The sequence below is a fragment of the Schistocerca nitens genome, chromosome 2, assembly GCF_023898315.1.
Source record: "Schistocerca nitens isolate TAMUIC-IGC-003100 chromosome 2, iqSchNite1.1, whole genome shotgun sequence".
In the NCBI taxonomy this organism is placed as follows: Eukaryota; Metazoa; Arthropoda; class Insecta; order Orthoptera; family Acrididae; genus Schistocerca; species Schistocerca nitens.
Genome location: NC_064615.1, coordinates 857,813,452 through 857,832,670, shown reverse-complemented (window position 1 = coordinate 857,832,670; position 19,219 = coordinate 857,813,452). Strand labels below are relative to the sequence as shown.

Below are 19,219 nucleotides of genomic sequence, written 5' to 3'. Positions count from 1 at the left end.
TGTTCCCCAGAGGAGCCGTCGCCAGCTTGTCTCCGTTCCACAGTACATGTCAAGGAGCTGTTCCCCTGGAAGACGACGGATTCGTTCCCTTCCATCGACATGGTGAAGAAGGTATCGTGATTCACCAGAACATGCAACTCTCTGCCACTGCGTCAACGTCCAGTGTCGACGATCATTTGCCCATTTCAGTCGTAGCTACCGATGTCGTGGTGTTAAACACCAGCACATACATGGGTCGTCTGCTGCGGAGGACCGCCGTTAGGAGTAATCGGTGCACTGCGTGTTCAGACTCACTTGTTCTCAGCCCAGCATTAAAATCCGATGTTAGTTCCGCCACAGTTATCCGCCTATCCTGTTTCACCAGTCTTCCCAGCCTACGACACCTGGCATCTGTAATTATGGGTGGCCGCTCAACCCCACGACATCTGGACGTGGTTGCACCTTGGTTTCGTCACATGTTGAAGACACTCACCACAGCACTCCTCAAACACTCGACAAGTTGTGCAGTTTCCGAAATGCTCGTGCTGAGCCTCTGGGCCACCACAATCTGCCCTCGGTAAGACTCAGACAGATCACGCGCCTTTCCCATTCTACACACATACAAGCACGCTTACTGATACTATACGCACAGTGCGTGTGTCTGACTGCAGTCATTTCTCGCCAGCTGCCGCTGCTGTTGCCTGGATGGATTTATATAGATAGTTGGTCTGTGGTCATAATGTTCTGCCTGATCAGTGTATTCTTCTCCACGATTCTTCACCAAACAGCCTGAATCACTAGAGACATATAGCAATCCTGCACTTCGATTAAAAATATCAATATCTGGTAATCGCTTGCCAAATTGTCATGTACTAGCTTTAACACTTCCCTTCCGTTATGCTACCCTTCAATTAGAGATTTTTGGTATTCTTAAAAGTTCCCTTACTAGACTTTGGTTACACCTTAAGGGTTAAGTCCTTTGATGTCATCCTGCTACTAAACTTCTTGGGTGCTCTGAATACTTTTTCACACAGTGCCAAAACTATTGAAGCTATTGTACATTGATAGATTGGACCTATCAGACTTCGAAACTCTCCTGGATTTTTTCACTGGTCTAGGAGGCTTGACTGTAATCCAGTCTTCTGAACTAGACCTGCTATTACTACTGGAGACTGTAGCACACAAAACTGTTAACTTCTTGCGCTGTTGTCAAATCAGCTCAAAGTTTCAAGTTAAGCTGTTCTTTTTCCATTACTGGGCGGTGGCAGCGACACTCATTGTATCCCCTGAAGCGACCAACATCATTCCTCGTGCAAGTTGTACAACTGCGCTGATATGACTCACACTAAATACCATTCCTGACAATTCTGCGGTGACTCACACACCTGTTCATTTTGACAGTAAAATACTGCTTGAGATATTCTGTCAAAGATCTTATTCCGTGAAAGATGACTACTATGAGATTACTAAATCTGATTTTTTTAGTAAATTACTGAGCCGTCCCCTCTCCCAACTATGCGTTTTCGTGAACTTCGCTGTCTATCTGTCTTTGGTTTCCAGCCCTTGTCGCGGTTACGTCGTGGTTCTTCTTCCTTCTACGTGTGGCAGCAGTGATGTGTATCGATATTTGCGTCGCCTACCATCTTTGGTTTGGTGTATATAGTTTCCGGCCAGGGGGCCTGGAGTGAGTCGGTCGGTTGTAGCTGACGAGGGAAGTTATCTCCGCGCGGTGCAGTCGGTTGGGGCCGCTGGTAGCCCCTGCGCAGTGTCGGAGTGTGTGTGGAGCTGTCCGATCGCTAAGAGCTTCTTGGTTCGCCGACCCAGGACGTCAGAGTTGAGTAGTGGTTTCAACTACCCAAGCCACGTCTGTTCATGTTGTGTTGGTTCACTTCGGTCGTTTGCTGTAGGGAAGGTTTTCTGGTGAGCAACACCGAGTGGTTCTACTGCAGAGATTTAGGCGCCATGCGGTGTTCTGGTTACCTGCCCTGAGCACTGACGTAAATTCAGGCAGTGTTCTTTTGAGAGAAGTTAACTATTACCGTGTTTCAAATTAAAGTGTACCAGCAGAATTTACTGCCTAATGGCCGTTAGTGTTCCGGTTACCTGCCCTGGCCACTAACGTAATTTCAGGCAGCGTCCTTTCCTCATCTGTTGTCACTGTCCAACATGGTGTGTAATTTTGGCAGCTAATACATACCCCATTGTGGATTATCATGTTTGTAACATGGGCGGTTTGAATTCTCATATAGTGATTGACGGGAGCAAGTCGTTGTGTCGGTCGGTCCGTGGTTGTCCCCCAGGTTGGGTTCCGACGGATCAAGTATAGTAGGGCTCGCCACCTGTCTCACCTAAGTGAACGAGGGCAGACCGACCTTCCTGGAGACTTTCTGAGTGCCACCGGTGTTTAAATATCTGTTGTCAGCTATTTTAAATTCTAGGCTTATGGTTATTCGTTTTGTTTTCTTAAAATTTAGGAAAATTAAATTTTAAATTTATCTTTCAAGCTTAAACACTGTGGCCTTCTGCCTTTAAAAATTATGGTAATATATTTTAAATATTTTGAAGTTTAATTGTGGCCCTCAGAAATTGGTATTGCACCTTGTATCTGTTGCTTTTTTGGTTTTAAATTATTTCATTCCTATATTAATTGAATTTTTGATTTTTTTAAGATTTCTTGTTGGCCTTCTGCCTTTAAAGGTCTATGGTAATACATTCTAAAATTTTGGAATTTCATTGTGGCTCTCAGCCATTTGTATTTGTTTTTTGAATTATTTTATTGCTATCTTAATTGAATTTTTATCTTGTTAAGATTTCTTGTTGGAGGTCTTCAGCCATGAAAGAGCTGCATTCGGTAAAGATTCGGCTATGTGCCGCTTTGGTTGTAAAGGTTATTTTACAATAAATGACAACTGTAAGCAGAAACTAACCTCAAACCTTGGCCCTTTCCACAATCCTATTACCTGTTCTGCCCAGCAGGTTTAGCGGGCCTACCAACTACTTTGCAAATTATTTTGCTGTAATTGCTTTACGTAAATTATTTTTTTTTCTAGATAGAGTGATCAGTTCGAGTAATGACCTTAGAGAAACAGAGACTTTTCTACCAAATAACTGGCAAGTAGGTAATAGGTCAAAAGGAGACCCAATTGGGAATGGATGGGTGGTGATTACCAGTTCCGTCATTCGCCTGACAACCAAGGGAAACCTGCCTAAAACCTTGATAGAATTTTGTAGAATTTGAAATCTTTTATTTAATTAATTGTAACATAGAAAAAATTTTAAATTTTGAGTATTTGTATGTGCTACCTTATCAAAAGCATCCGGACAGCTCTGCGTAATGTGAAATTGACTACTAGATGTCACGAGAGGTGGATCTGGCAGCGTACAAGAAGGCGGGGAGCATTGTGTTGTTAGTAGAGAAGCAGTAACAACACAATGGGTCGGACACGCGAGCTCAGAGACTTTTGATGTGGACTAGTCATTGGCTGTCTCGTGAGAAACAGTTGTATCAGGGATATTCCAGTCCTTCTAAAGCCGTCCAATTCGATTGTTGGAGCTGTGACTGTGGAGTTGGAACGCGAAGTAACAAACACAGCTAAACCGAGACCACGCATGCCTCACTAATTTAAGTACAGACAGGGACTGTTGGGCACTGCGAAGGGGATGTAAGCTGAAGGTGGAGGTGGGCAAAAAGGGAAGGAAAGGGAAGGGACTATTGATGTCAGCTGCATCGGGAACTGACGCGGAATTAGCGGCAAGGAGTGAAAATGTGTGCTGGATCGGAATTCGAACCCGGGATCTCCTGCTTGCATTAACCACTGTGCCACCCAGATACAATGTTTACCGCAACTGCGTGGGCTATATTGCCGCGCCTCTCGGCCGACCCACACTCCTACCGAGCGCCACCCATCCCCAGTCCGTGCCTTCGTCCTCCATGCTCGCTGCTGTGAGACTCCCGCAGGAGGTCCGGCGTACTTGCGCAACCACACTGTAAACGGTGGATTTTTTGCACATCGAGGCTGACCATCTGTATGAATGTGTGATGTCTGTTCTTTTGGAGATGACACTACCTTCAATTTACATACACTACTGGCCATTAAAAATGCTACACCACGAAGATGACATGCTACAGACGCGAAATTTAACCGACAGGAAGAAGATGCTGTGATATCCAAATGATTAGCTTTTCAGAGCATTCACACAAGGTTGGCGCCGGTGGTGACACCTAAAACGTGCTGAAATAAGGAAAGTTTCCAACCGATTTCTCATACACTAACAGCAGTATACCGGCGTTGCCTGGTGAAACGTTGTGATGCCTCGTGTAAGGAGGAGAAATGCGTACCATCACGTTTCCGACTTTGATAAAGGTCGGTTGTAGCCTATCGCGATTGCGGTTTATCGTATCGCGACATTGCTGCTCGCGTTGGTCGAGATCCAATGACTGTTAGCAGAATATGGAATCGTTGGGTTCAGGAGGGTAACACGGAACGCCGTGCTGGATCCCAACGGCCTCGTATCACTAGCAGTCGAGATGACAGGCATTTTATCCGCATGGCTGGTACGAATCGTGCAGCCACGTCTCGATCCCTGAGTCAACAGATGGGGACGTTTGCAAGACAACAACCATCAGCACGAACAGTTCGACGACGGCCGGCCGAAGTGGCCGTGCGGTTAAAGGCGCTGCAGTCTCGAACCGCAAGACCGCTACGGTAGCAGGTTCGAATCCTGCCTCGGGTATGGATGTTTGTGATGTCCTTAGGTTAGTTAGGTTTAACTAGTTCTAAGTTCTAGGGGACTAATGACCTCAGAAGTTGATTCCCATAGTGCTCAGAGCCATTTGAACCATTTGAGCCAAGTTCGACGACGTTTGCAGCAGCATGGACTATCAGCTCGGAGACCATGGCTGAGGTTACCCATGACGCTGCATCACAGACAGGGGCGCAGGCGAAGGTGTACTCAACGACGAACCTGGGTGCACGAATGGCACGTCATTTTTTCGGATAAATCCAGGTTCTGTATACAGCATCATGATGGTCGCATCCGTGTTTGTCGACATCGCGGTGAACGCACATTGGAAGCGTGTATTCGTCATCGCCATACTGGCTTATCACCCGGCGTGATGGTATGGGGGGCCATTGGTTACACGTCTCGGTCACCTCTTGTTCGCATTGACGGCACTTTGAAAAGTGGACGTTACATTTCCAATGTGTTACGACCCGTGGCCTTCATTCGATCCCAGCGAAACGCTACATTTCAGCAGGATAATTCTCAACCGCATGTTGCAGGTCCTGTACGGGCATTTCTGGATACAGAGAATGTGCGACTGCTGTCCTGGCCAGCACATTCTCCAGATCTCTCACCAATTGAAAACGTCTGGTCAATGATGGCCGACTAACTGGCTCGTCATAATACGCCAATCACTACTCTTGATGAACTGTGGTATCGTGTTGATGCTGCATGGGCAGCTGTACCTGTACACGCCATCCAAGCTCTGTTTTACTCAATGCCCAGGCGTATCAAGGCCGTTATTACGACCAGAGGTGGTTGTTCTGGGTACTGATTTCTCAGGATCTATGCACCCAAACTGCGTGAAAATGTAATCACATGTCAGTTCTAGTATATTTGTCCAATGAATACCCTTTTGTCATCTGCATTTCTTCTTGGTGTAGCAATTTTAATGGCCAGTAGTGTATAATCTATCACAACTGCGGATCCCATGTAGTGTCCGCTCTTTTGGACATGTCCATAAGAACAGATACCACGATTCGTGCGAAGGGTAGTTGGAAAAAAAATGGTAAGAAATCGGCGGAATGAATCACTCATGAGTCTAATGTGCTGCCAGCATCCACTTATGACAAGGACTGTGCATTGTTAGAAATAAGTGGTTACGATGGTCCAATAGCTCATCGTAAGCCATATATTTCTATAGCCAACGCTAAGCGCGACGCCACTGCACAGTGGGAGACTAGAAACGTGTGATTTTCAGTGAAGAATCATGCTGTGGCCAATGGTAATCTGGAAGGCTTTGGCTTGACGAATGCTCGGAGAACATTACCTGCCACCATGTCTAGTGCCAATAGTCAAGTACGGAGCACGTGATGTTACGATATGAGAGTGTTTTTTGTGGGCAGAATGTAGTTCCCTTATTTCATAGGAATACATTTCACAGCAGCGTGTACTACAGAGGAACAGAACGATGATTGCTTGTACCAGTATGCCAATAGTCCCTGTCATAATGAAGCCTCTGTGATGCAATGCTTCGTGGACAGCAACATTTTTGAGATGGATTAGCCTGCCAAGAGCCCCATCTTGAGCCCAGTGGAACACTCTTACGATGGGTTAGAACATCGACTTCGCTCCAGCCCCAGTGTCTAACGTCACTACCTTCTCTGGTTTCGGCTCTTGCGGAAGAATGGGCTACCATTATCCCACAGACATTCAGACACCACACTGAACATGTCCTCAGCAGTGTTCAACCAGTCATAAAGGTGAAGTATGGGCACAAACCATGTTAATATCCACTGATAAGTCTTCAGATACTTTTGATTATATACAGGGTGGTCCATTGATAGTGACCGGGCCAAATATCTCACGAAATAAGCATCAAACGAAAAAACTACAAAGAACGAAACTCGTCTAGCTTGAAGGGGGAAACCAGATAGCGCTATGGTTGGTCCGCTAGACGGCACTACCATAGGTCAAATGGATATCAACTGCGTTTTTTTTAACAGGAACCCCCATTTCTTATTACATATTCGTGTAGTACGTAAAGAAATATGAATGTTTTAGTTGGACCACATTTTTCGCTTTGATAATAGATGGCACTGTAATAGCCACAAACGTATAAGTACGTGGTATCACGTAACATTCCGTCAGTGTGGACGGTATTTGCTCCGTGATACATTACCCGTTTTAAAATGGACCGTTTACCAATTTCGGAATGGGTCGATATCGTGTTGATGTATGGCTATTGTGATCAAAATGCCCAACGGGCGTGTACTATGTATGCTGCTCGATATCCTGGACGACATCATCCAAGTGTTCGGACCGTTCGCCGGATAGTTACGTTATTTAAGGAAACAGGAAGTGTTCAGCCACATGTGAAACGTCATCCACGACCTGCAACAAATGATGATGCCCAAGTAGGCGTTTTAGCTGCTGTCGCGGCTAATCCGCACATCAGTAGCAGACAAACTGCGCGAGAATCGGGAATCTCAAAAACGTCGGTATTGAGAATGCTACACCAACATCGATTGCACCCGTACCATATTTCTATGCACCAGGAATTGCATGGCGACGACTTTGAACGTCGTGTACAGATCTGCCATTGGGCACTAGAGAAATTACAGGACGATGACAGATTTTTTGCACGCGTTCTATTTAGCGACGAAGCGTCATTCACCAACAGCGGTAACATAAACCGGCATAATATGCACTATTGGGCAACGGAAAATCCACGATGACTGCGACAAGTGGAACATCAGCGACCTTGCCGGGTTAATGCATGGTGCGGCATTATGGGAGGAAGGATATTGGCTCCCATTTCATCGATGGCAATCTAAATGGTGCAATGTATGCTGATTTCCTACGTAATGTTCTACCGATGTTACTGCAAGATGTTTCACTGCATGACAGAATGGCGATGTACTTCCAACATGATGGATGTCTGGCACATAGCTCGCGTGCGGTTGAAGCGGTATTGAGTAGCATATTTCATGACAGGTGGATTGGTCGTCGAAGCACCATACCATTGCCCGCACGTTCACCGGATCTGACGTCCCCGGATTTCTTTCTGTGGGGAAAGTTGAAGGATATTTGCTATCGCGATCCACCGACAACGCCTGTCAACATGCGTCAGCGCATTGTCAATGCATGTGCGAACATTACGGAAGGCGAACTACTCGCTGTTGAGGGGACTGTCGTTACACGTATTGCCAAATGCATTGAGGTTGACGGACATCATTTTGAGCATTTATTGCATTAAAGTGGTATTTACAGGTAATCACTCTGTAACAGCATATGTTCACAAAGGTACATGTATTACATTGGAACAACCGAAATAAAATGTTCAAACATACGTACGTTCTGTATTTTAATTTAAGAAACCTACCTGTTACCAACTGTTCGTCTAAAATTGTGAGCCATATGTTTGTGACTATTACAGCGCCATCTATCACAAAGCGACAAAAGTGGTCAAACTAAAACATTCATATTTCTTTACGTAGTACACGAATATGTAATAAAAATGGGGGGGGGGGTCCTATTTAAAAAGAAACGCAGTCGATATTCTTTGAGCTGTGGCAGCGCCATCTAGCGGGCCAAACATAACGCCATCTGGTTTCCCCCTTCAAGCTCGACAAGTTTCGTTCTTTGTAGTTTTTTTCGTTTGACGCTTCTTTCGTGAGATATTTGGCCCGATCACGATCAATGGACCACCATATATATATATATATATATATATATATATATATATATATATATATATATATATGTGTGTGTGTGTGTGTGTGTGTGTGTGTGTGTGATGCCTTTATTAAAAAGCACTTTTTATGTGCAAATACTTAGGATGAAGAAAATTACTTATAAGACAAAATGAAAACTTCACGGAAGTTATTTTTGTATCGAAGAAAGATAAAAAATAACATTCTGATGGTTCGTAAGAGTCTTGATCTAACGTGTTGTTCAGTGAATATTATAGAGTAGATGGTAACGTTCACTGGCACAGCACCGAAAATTGGATTATATGATGGTTGTCGCGTGCATTGGTCACACTGCACTGTCCGGTTCCCACTTATCATTGCGTACGACCGTCTTCCGTTCAAACGTTTAACGCGTCATGGACGCAGTAGGACGTCCTGTGCATGGTAGAATGTCGCGGTAAGAAATATACATTCCCTGGAGACCGATCGATCACTCTGCCCTGTTTGAACACACTCTCGTGTTGAAGCGGCACCCTTTCGTTTGGACGCTGCATGCTGGGATTAGCTTCCTGGTTCCCTGTTTGTTTGGCGGCTAACTACAGCCGGAGCTTGGTGCGTCACTGATCTTTAACGTCAAACGATAGTTCAGTGCTGAGCGTACATCATCTCTGTGCTGTCTTAATTACTTATTGGTAGTGCACTGTTAAAGGCGTTGATTCATTTGGATGATTTTTTTCTGACTCTTTCCATTTTCACAAATGTTTGCGTATACAAAATTTTCATGTGGTGCAACATTTCCTTTTCAGAATAACCCACTGGACTCGCATTCGGGAGGACGACGGTCGCGTCCGGGCATCCTGATTTAGGTTTTCCTTGATTTCCCCAAATCGCTTCAGGCAAATGCCGTGATGGTTCCTTTGAAAGGGTGCGGCCGACTTCCTTCCTCATCCTTTCCTAAAGCGATGGGATCGATGGCCTCGGTGTTTGGCTCCTTTCCCCGGATCAACCAACCAACCATCAGAACAATCAGGTAAGATACTTGCATGTAAACCAAACATTAGTTCATTTTTCTTTCAACGATGTTGTTACTCCCTAATAGTAATGAGACTTACCTTGTGACAGCATACCGCTGGACCAGGGAATGGCGTTGGTGTCTACTTCCATGTCGCACACTGCAAATGGCACTCCGACAGTGAGTGAGGCGATCGCCGCGGCCTCGCTCATGACGCAGAAGCTGCATACGACGAACATGAGCATCTGGTAGCAGCCGCACCCTGTTAGTGAATTGCACTATGTCCACCACACCATATAATCAGAATAAAGTGTCAAACATTATGAACATAAACAGGCAGAACACGGTAACCAACTGCATCTACTCACATTTACGTATTATCACTTCCAGTTTGCTTTAGCATCCCCTCCTCCAAAATTCTATCACTTCCTGCAATATTTGAACGTCTAGATTCCCGTATCAACTTCTACTCTAGCTTACGAATGTATTCCTTCATACACTCTCTATTAAATAACAAAGATCGGACGCCATCTAAAATAACAAATTTCCGGAAATCCCATATCTACGCTTCCAATTCTTCGCTTCCATACATTCCACGATCTGGCGTAAAATAAATAGTCTGTATCTAACTCCTGTGGACTGTTTAAGAAATATGCAGAGAAACATTTCCTTCCTACCATATAAATTACCTAACTTATCTTCCTCCCTACTATATAACTTACCTTACTTATCTACCCTTTTCGTAAATTAAGGCCCTCTTACCCATAGCTCTCATTTCGTAAAATCCAACGTCCGTAATTCCCACATGACTATTCCCATTACAGACTTCTCAAAGAATCCGCACCAAACTCCTGACACCCACATTATCTATCATCCCACTCAACCATCCACCCTTCAGTATACTTCTGCAAGGAGCGGAGTCCTATGTACATCGTCACCACCTATATCATAACCTTTACTGTAATTTCTTATTTTGCCTTGCCGTATTCGTTCGCAACAGGCAATGAAATGTATATATATTATAAAAATGGATATCGGTCATATATATATATATATATATATATATATATATATATATATATATATATATATATCCACTGTTCCACATCTCCTTTTAAACCACTGTACTAACAAATTTAGTACACATATCAGTTACTGTCTGGAAAGAATCACTGTCAGGGTAAGAAGTCGGTGGAAGTCTCTTGCGATAATACTGAGCCATGCTCCCTCCATAGCCGCCCATAACTGCGAAAGTGTTAGCTGTGCAGGATTTTGTGCACGAACTGACTTCTCGATTATGTCCCGTAAATATTCAAGGGGATTCACGTCGGACGATATGGGGGGAGAGGCAAATCATTCGTTCGAATTGTCCAGAACTTTCTTCAAACTAATTCTGAACAATTATGGCTCGATGACATGGCGCAAAAAAATTCCGTTGTTGTTTGGGAATATGAGGTCCGTGAATGGTGCAAATGGTCTCCAAGTAACCGCACGTAATAATTTCCAGTCAATTATCAGTTCAGTTGGACCAGAGGACCCACTCCATTCCAAGTAAACACAGCCCATACTATTATGATGCCACCACCAGCTTGCACAGTGCCTTGTTGACAATTTGGGTTCATGACTTCGTGGGGTATGCACCACACTCGAACCCTTCCACCAGCTCCTACCGCCTGAGCCGGCCGCTGGTGGCCGAGCGGTTCTGGCGCTACAGTCTGGAACCGCGCGACCGCTACGGTCGCAGGTTCGAATCCTGCCTCGGGCATGGATGTGTGTGTTGTCCTTAGGTTAGTTAGGTTTAAGTAGTTCTAAGTTCTAGGGGACTTATGACCTCAGCAGTTGAGTCCCATAGTGCTCAGAGCCATTTTTTCCTACCGCCTGAAATCGGGACTAGGTCACGGTTTTCCAGTCATCTACGGTCCAACCGATGTGGTCACGAGCCAAGGTGAGGCGATCCAGGCGATGCCGTGCTGTTAGCAAAGGCAATCGAGACGGTTGTCTGGTGCCATAGCCCATTAATGGCACATTTCGCCGCACTGTCCTAACGAATAAGTTCATCATACGTCCCACATTGATTTCTGCGGTTATTTCACGCATTGTTCCTTGTCTGTTAGCCAGGGTGCGATTTGTGCTTTTACCGGTGGGGGGGGGGGGGGGGGGATGTCTTAGGGGGTTAGTATAATTACGTATGTTACTAGCTTGGACCGCGGCGTTACCCGTGGTTAAACAGTTATTTATAAATAGATGTTAATGCCGAAACTCACTATGCACGCGTATGCACTATCAGAAAAGCCATCCCTTCTTATTTCTTTAAAAGTTCATTATAGGTAAAGCTTATTTACAAAATCATCTACATACAGGTATACGGCGGGAATTCAAAAAGTAAAGACACATTTGTGAAAAGCTGTACTTATTCTCATGATAGAAAACTGAAACATGCGTTATTTTTCTACGTAACCTCCCTGGACTTAATGTAGTTTTCCCGACGTTTTACGAGTTTTTTTTTTATTTCATCAGAAAATACATTTTTCGGTTGCATCTGTAACCGATTTTGCACCGCAGCAATGACGTCTTCATCACTTTCAAATCTTCCGTTCAGGGTCCAAACATGTGAAAATCACTTGGAGCCAGGTCTGTACTGTATGGTGGATGTTCCAGCACCTAGAATCTCAACTTCTTTTTGCGTCGGCTGTCCGTTTGGCAGAATGTGGGCGAGCGTTATCTTGCTGCAGGATGACACCTCTTCACAGTTTCCCACTACGTTTGGATCTGATTGCAGGTTTTAGTTTCGTACGCAACACACCACATCCACCATACAATACAGACCTGGCTCTAAAGCCTCGTTTACGCTGGGGCGACGTCTTGCAACATTGTGGCATGCTACGGAAATGTGGCGTGCGTCGCCTTGTAGCATGCTACAAAAGGTAACATCTTGCGGCGTATGTTGCATGCGGCAGGTTAATTTATACCAAAGCAACAGAATTTGTGCCACACGTGTGTCGGTCTTGCAGTATAAATGACGATAAAGTATCGCAGCGGCGGCCTACTTGGTACTTGCACATGCAGCTAACAACGGAAATGAAAACCAAAGGAAAAGAAAACGATGGTGGAAGAGAAGAGTATTTAAAGAAGGTCCACGAAATAGTATCCTAGGAACTAGAAGCACACGATGGTGCCTTGTTTAGTAATATGTGCTTTCGTCCCAGGCGCGTTAGTCCGCCCCATACCGTTGCCAAAAGGTGGCCTAACGGTAAATGTTCGCACAGGCACCGGGCCGGTCACCACCCTGTGTCAGGGCCCGGGGTGGGAATTTCAGCCCCCAGATCACCCAACATTGCGGTACGACTGCTGCGGTATGACTGCCACACTACTTCCCTCGCAAGCTCGCAAATAACGGATGACGCACATTAGACGAAAGCAACAATGACAACATGAGAATGGTGCTTTAGTTCTAAATGTTTTGAAATGCTTAACTACTACATAACACTTTTTCAAAATTAATAAAAAACATATTAATAGTATTAATAGTAAGACTGTATTAAAAACTTTCAGTGTTCGGCTCAACAAATTTAAATTATATGAGTTTTACTCCAGTGCTTGTGAAATAAACATCCCAGGGTGGGATGCATAAACTAAAGCCAGAGGAGGGGATGGTCTGATGCAGAGGGGGGAAATCGCCCCCATCCCCCCCTGCAAATCGCACACTGCTGTTAGCACTGACAACTCAGTGCAAACGCCGCTTCGCTCGGTCTTCATGTGAAGACCGTCGGCCACTGCCGTTGGAAGTGGTGAGATGTAATACCTGGAATTTGGTATTCTCGGTACGCTCTTGAAACTGCTGATCTCGCAATATTGAACTCCCTAATGATTTCTAAAATGAAGTGTCCCATGCATCTAGCTTAAACTACCACTACTCGTTCAGTGTGTTAATTCCCGTTGTGGGGCCATAATCACGTCGGAAACCTTTACACACGAATCACCTGAGTACAAATGACAGCTCCGCGAATGCACTACTTGTTACACCTTGAGTACGTGATACTACTGCAATCGGTATAAGTGCATATCGCTATCCCATGATTTTCACCTCAATGTATATCATTGAATGTACCTACAAAATAATATCATTTTACAGCACATAGCTCAGAGATATGACGTCATAAACGTTGAAATATATAAAAAATTATCGTAGTGTGCATGGAATTTAACTTGATTATTTATTTGCACTAACTGTAAGCGCAACACAATTTACAGACGGTATCCACTTATGCCGCTGAATGTAGCTGAAAAATTATGGCATTATACGACACATTCTTCAGGACAGTTGACGCCATAACCAGTGAGCTGCTTGAAAACGAAACTGCAGGGTTAAATTCACTAGAGATGTTGGTGAACTATGTGACAAATATGGTTCAAATGGCTCTGAGCACTATGGGACTTAACTTCTGAGGTCATCAGTCCCCTAGAACTTAGAACTACTTAAACCTAACTAACCTAAGGACATCACACACATCCATGCCCGAGGCAGGTTTCCAACCTGCGACCGTAGCGGTCGCGCGGTTCCAGACTGTAGCGCCTAGAACCGCTCGGCCACCCCTGCCGGTGACAAATATGAGTGAAATACTTTAAATACATGAGAAATATATGTGTAGACTGGTACAACCACGGGTAAGACGCTCCTCCTAAGCCCCTTGATCGATTTCAAGCAAATTGGTACACATACTACTCATACTTACTGTATGGAAAGCAATACTTTGGGGTTAAGAATCAGCAAAATCCTGTTGGGGTAGAGGTGATAACGTGGAGGGAGGTAAGAGTAGATGGACAGACAGGACAGCGGGAGGAGGAGATGGACAGAAATAGGGGAAGGTAAAGATTCCAGAGAGGGGGGAGGGGGAATGGAGAGAAAGGGAGAGGAGCAGAGGGACAGAGAGAGAGGGGGGAGGGAGAAGACATAGACAGAGGGGTGAGGAGATCGACTGAAGAGGGGGAAAGAGGAGGTGGACTTAGAGGGGATTAGGAGGAGATACATGGGAAGGAAGAGACGTGTGAAGAGGCGTGAGGAAATGGACAGAGGAGTAGGGCGGAGACTGGCAGATGGGGCGTGGCATAGATGGATGGAGAGAGAGAGGTGGAGACGAGAAGATGGATAGTGGACAGAGAGGGGGAAGAGGAGACGGACAGAAAAAGAGGAAAGGAGGAAATGGACTATCAGAACACTGGAATAAATACATATGCGACCAACACCAGGTACTCAGCTAGTGACTAATAAAGAAAGAAACCTGCATAGCAATCAGATCCGGCCACAATCACTCTATGCCACAATTACAAGCCCGTTTTGAGCAATACCTATCACTTGTACTACGTAATAAACACTCTGTGAATTCTTCAGTCTACAATAATCGTTAGAGACCCTGCTATTTGTTTTTCCGACTTTATGTCGGAAAAATAAATTTAAAAGAAAACTCAGTCCGAACCGAACAGACCGTGGAAGACTCAACGGCACAGACCGACTACCGCCAGGAGAGGCCAATACCGATAGGCATAGCTAAATGTAGACATGGTGGGGCATGTGGTCAGCACGCCGCTCTCCCGGCTGACGATGAACTGCCGCATTTGACCTGAGATATAACCGAACAAATGAACATGTGGTCGTCCGCACAGCCGGCATTCAGTTGTCCCAGAATTGCTGCAGCCAACCTGATAGTCCAAAATTCCCATCTATGAACTTTTTTTGACCTTTTTGGTCACGTTTTCATAATTCTGGCGTACTGTAGGCCGCTGCCAGCTTTCGTGACAGAATCCGTTACTTCTCAATCAAGTAGCTCCCCCGCTTGCCAACAACCCTCGGCGGACCCCAAACGGTTACGCATCCAAGTGCTGGCCAAGCCCGACAGCGCTTATCTTCGGTGATCCTGATGGGAATGGGTCTTACTATTACGGTAAGGCAGTTGGCGAATTTATACCGGAAGGTGATTAAGTCCCATACTCTTTTTGTCTAAGTAGTACGGCAATCAGCAAGTAACATTGTGCGAAATACTAATCCAATTGAAATAACAATTATCCACTAATATCACAACTTTCATCTGTGAATTTTCAGCGACTGAACAAGGAACACCGATACAGAAAAAAAAAGAAATGTAGAACTGGCGTAGTACCTCTCGAAAACCTTCGTCAATAATTCGAGGATAAATTTTCAGAACCTTCGTCTGATTATAAAGGGATCCACAATCCGTTCGATACGATCATGACAGACCACTTGGCAAGCCGGTGTGGCCGTGCGGTTCTAGGCGCTTCAGTCTGGAACTGCGTGACCGCTACGGTCGCAGGTTCGAATCCTGCCTCGGGCTTGGATGTGTGTGATGTCCTTAGGTTAGTTAGGTTTAAGTAGTTCTAAGTTCTAGGGGACTGATGACCACAGATGTTTAAGTCCCATAGTGCTCAGAGCCATTTGAACCATTTGAAGAGACCACTTGTCAACAGTAGAACAACAGGAGCTGATAGGACTATAAAGTGATAAACACTTCCAAATGAATTCAAATCGAAGTCTCTTGGGTGCAGACTCGGAATGAATAATTATGTCAATTAGCAGGAAGGGCAGCGGGCGGGTTGTTATTTTCACATCAACTTACTTGTATGAGCAAACAGTTTCTGCAGTGGCATTAGGCCTAATAAAGACGTAATATTGACGTCGATTTCAGATGGAAGTGGATCTGCGAGTTGTGTTTCAAAGATCCAAGACTGGACCTGCTTTCTTCACAAATTCAAGCACACACATCATACTAAATGTGCAACCGCTAGAAAATATCCGAATTTTGAATCCTGTGCATTTTTATTCTTGTTTATTTCCTTTTTGGGTGATAAGTCTGGATATAACAGTGTTTAAATTGGCATTTAAATGTTGACAGTGATTTTAAGGACATTTGTACGTCGTGATCTTTCAAATATTAAAACATTCTAAATGAATTAAAAGCAACATAGATGGAAACAGCTAAACTTTAACTAATTAACTAACTAATTTGTGAACTATTTTGTAAAAAAATGTAGTGAAATACATATTTGCTCGATTCCAATAACTGCACACGCAGCCGTGAGTGTTGAGACATCTATGAAACTTCGGCGACTGAACATGAAACACTAATCCTGATACAGTCCAATAAAAAAGGATTTGAACTGTTCCAAAATAGTAATGGGCATTTGTATTAACACACATTTTTGTAATCATAAGAGGTACAACTAATGTAATATTTAATTATCACCTCGAAAAAATAAAGTTAAGCGATTAATTTATTGTTTGTTTGCAGGTACACGTCTACAGTGCTCGTACACATTGAGACCACCTCGCCATAATACCGAAGCTCGCCGCTAGAGGATCCAAAACAGAGTCGCAGCCTGTTACAAAGCTCGTACGATACTCTGGCGAGGAAAATTCAATGTGTACCTGTACTGAAAATGTGTACTTCCACACAAACAAAGAGTAATTACGTTACTTTACCTTTTTGATGTGACAATTAAAACTTTACGACTACCCTCGACTTGTGGTAGTAGCGTGATATGCACTCTAAAGTCTATTAAAATTAAGAAAAAATAATAGCCAGCTCATGCCGGGATTCGAGAATCTCTACGACTCTGGCCTCTTAACGATATTGATACTGGCAAGATATTAGTGCGGGAAATTCCAAGACTTTCTAGAAAGTTTTAATTTTATGTTGGAAGTCGGATAACAAATGACAAAAGAAATGAGGCACTGAGAACCACAAAGGCCCAAAGTAGAGAGACGAAGTTTTGAGAAAAATCGAAGTTTATGAAAATCAGATTTATAGCCAAACTACCAGTCTCTTAGACCTGAGTTGTTTTTTGACTAAGTGTCAACATCCTATACTTCGTAGAAAAAATTAAAATACTGAATTTATGTTACGAAGTATCAATTAGCATTGTCATTAATGTTAATTTACAAAATTCTCATGTATAGGCTAGGACAATAGCGTCTTTTTACACTAGTAAAGTTTGTAATTACTGAGACACTAAATCAGAACATAAAGAACAGATACTAAATGCACCTCACACACACACACACACACACACACACACACACACAAACAATTATAGCCTATCCAACGCGTCATGATCCTTGCATTCATCATTTTCATTAAGCACACACCTCTGATTATGAAGTCTTACTACTACGTACATGGTGTAGACACTAAATTATGTTGTGTATCCCAGATAACGAATGAGCACTGCAGAGCAACAAAATTATACTTTGTGCTTTCGGCCAATATGAAAATGAATATCCGAGAAAAGAAATCGATGAGGCAACTCTTCGAGAATGTTCATATATGCGATGTGCGGCTTTAGATATACACTACTGGCCATTAAAATTGCTACACCAAGAAGAAATGCAGATGACAAAAGGGTATTCATTGGACAAATATATTATACTAGAACTGACATGTGATTACATTTTCACGCAGTTTCGGTGCATAGATCCTGAGAAATCAGTACCCAGAACAACCACCTCTGGTTGTAATAACGGCCTTGATACGCCTGGGCATTGAGTAAAAAAGAGCTTGGATGGCGTGTACAGGTACAGCTGCCCATGCAGCTTCAACACGATACCACAGTTCATCAAGAGTAGTGATTGGCGTATTGTGACGAGCCAGTTAGTCGGCCACCATTGACCAGACGTTTTCAATTGGTGAGAGATCTGGAGAATGTGCTGTCCAGGACAGCAGTCGAACATGTTCTGTATCCAGAAAGGCCCGTACAGGACCTGCAACATGTGGTCGTGAATTATCCTGCTGAAATGTCGGGTTTCGCAGGGATCGAATGAAGGGTACAGCCACGGGTCGTAACACATCTGAAATGTAACTAACGTTCACTGTTCAAAGTGCCGCCAATGCGAACAAGAGGTGACCGAGACGTGTAACCAATGGCACTCCATACCATCACGCCGGGTGATACGCCAGTATGGCGATGACGAATACACGCTTCCAATGTACGTTCACCGGGTTGTCGCCAAACACTGATGCGACCATCATGATGCTGTAAACAGAACCTGGATTCATTCGAAAAATTGACGTTTTGCCATTCGTGCACCCAGGTTCGTCGTTGAGTACACCGTCGCAGGCGCCCCTGTCTGTGATGCAGCGTCAAGGGTAACCGCAGCCGTGGTCTCCGAGCTGATAGTCCATGCTACTGCAAACGTCGTAGAACTGTTCGTGCAGATGGTTGTTGTCTTGCAAACGCCCCTATCTGTTGACTCAGGGATCGAGACGTGGCTGCACGATCCGTTACAGCCATGCGGATAAGATGCCTGTCATGTCGACTGCTAGTTATACAAGGCCGTTGGGATCCAGAACGGCGTTCTGTATTACCCTCCTGAACCCACCGATTCCATATTCTGCTAACAGTCATTGGATCTCGATCAACGCGAGCAGCAATGTCGCGATACGATAAGCCGCAATCGCGGTAGGTTACAATCCGACCTTTATCAAAGTCGGAAACGTGATGGTACGCATTTCTCCTCCTTACACGAGGCATCACAACGACGTTTCACCAAGCAACGCCGGTCAACTGCTGCTTGTGTATGAGAAATAGATTGGAAACTTTCCTCATGTCAGCACGTTGTAGGTGTTGCTACCGGCGCCAATCTTGTGTGAATGCTCTGGAAAGCAAATCATTTGCATATCACAGAATCTTCTCCTGTCGGTTAAATTTCGCGTCTGTAGCACGTCATCTTCGTGTTGTAGCAATTTTAAAGGCCATTAGTGTAGATAAAGTTGGTTCACCATAATATCACCAGATGTCAGGA

At 44.3% G+C, this 19,219-nt stretch overlaps 1 protein-coding gene across 1 annotated transcript in view; it reads right to left on the bottom strand.

Annotated features, from left to right (window-relative positions):
- Nucleotides 1-9,620, bottom strand: part of LOC126235392 (synaptic vesicle glycoprotein 2C-like) — a 68,382-nt gene extending 58,762 nt beyond the window's left edge. The window contains exon 1 of the mRNA XM_049944113.1: nt 9,509-9,620. Coding sequence (XP_049800070.1) covers nt 9,509-9,620 — 112 coding nt within the window. The remainder of the gene's footprint in view (nt 1-9,508) is intronic.
- Between the last annotated feature and the right edge of the window lie 9,599 nt (nt 9,621-19,219).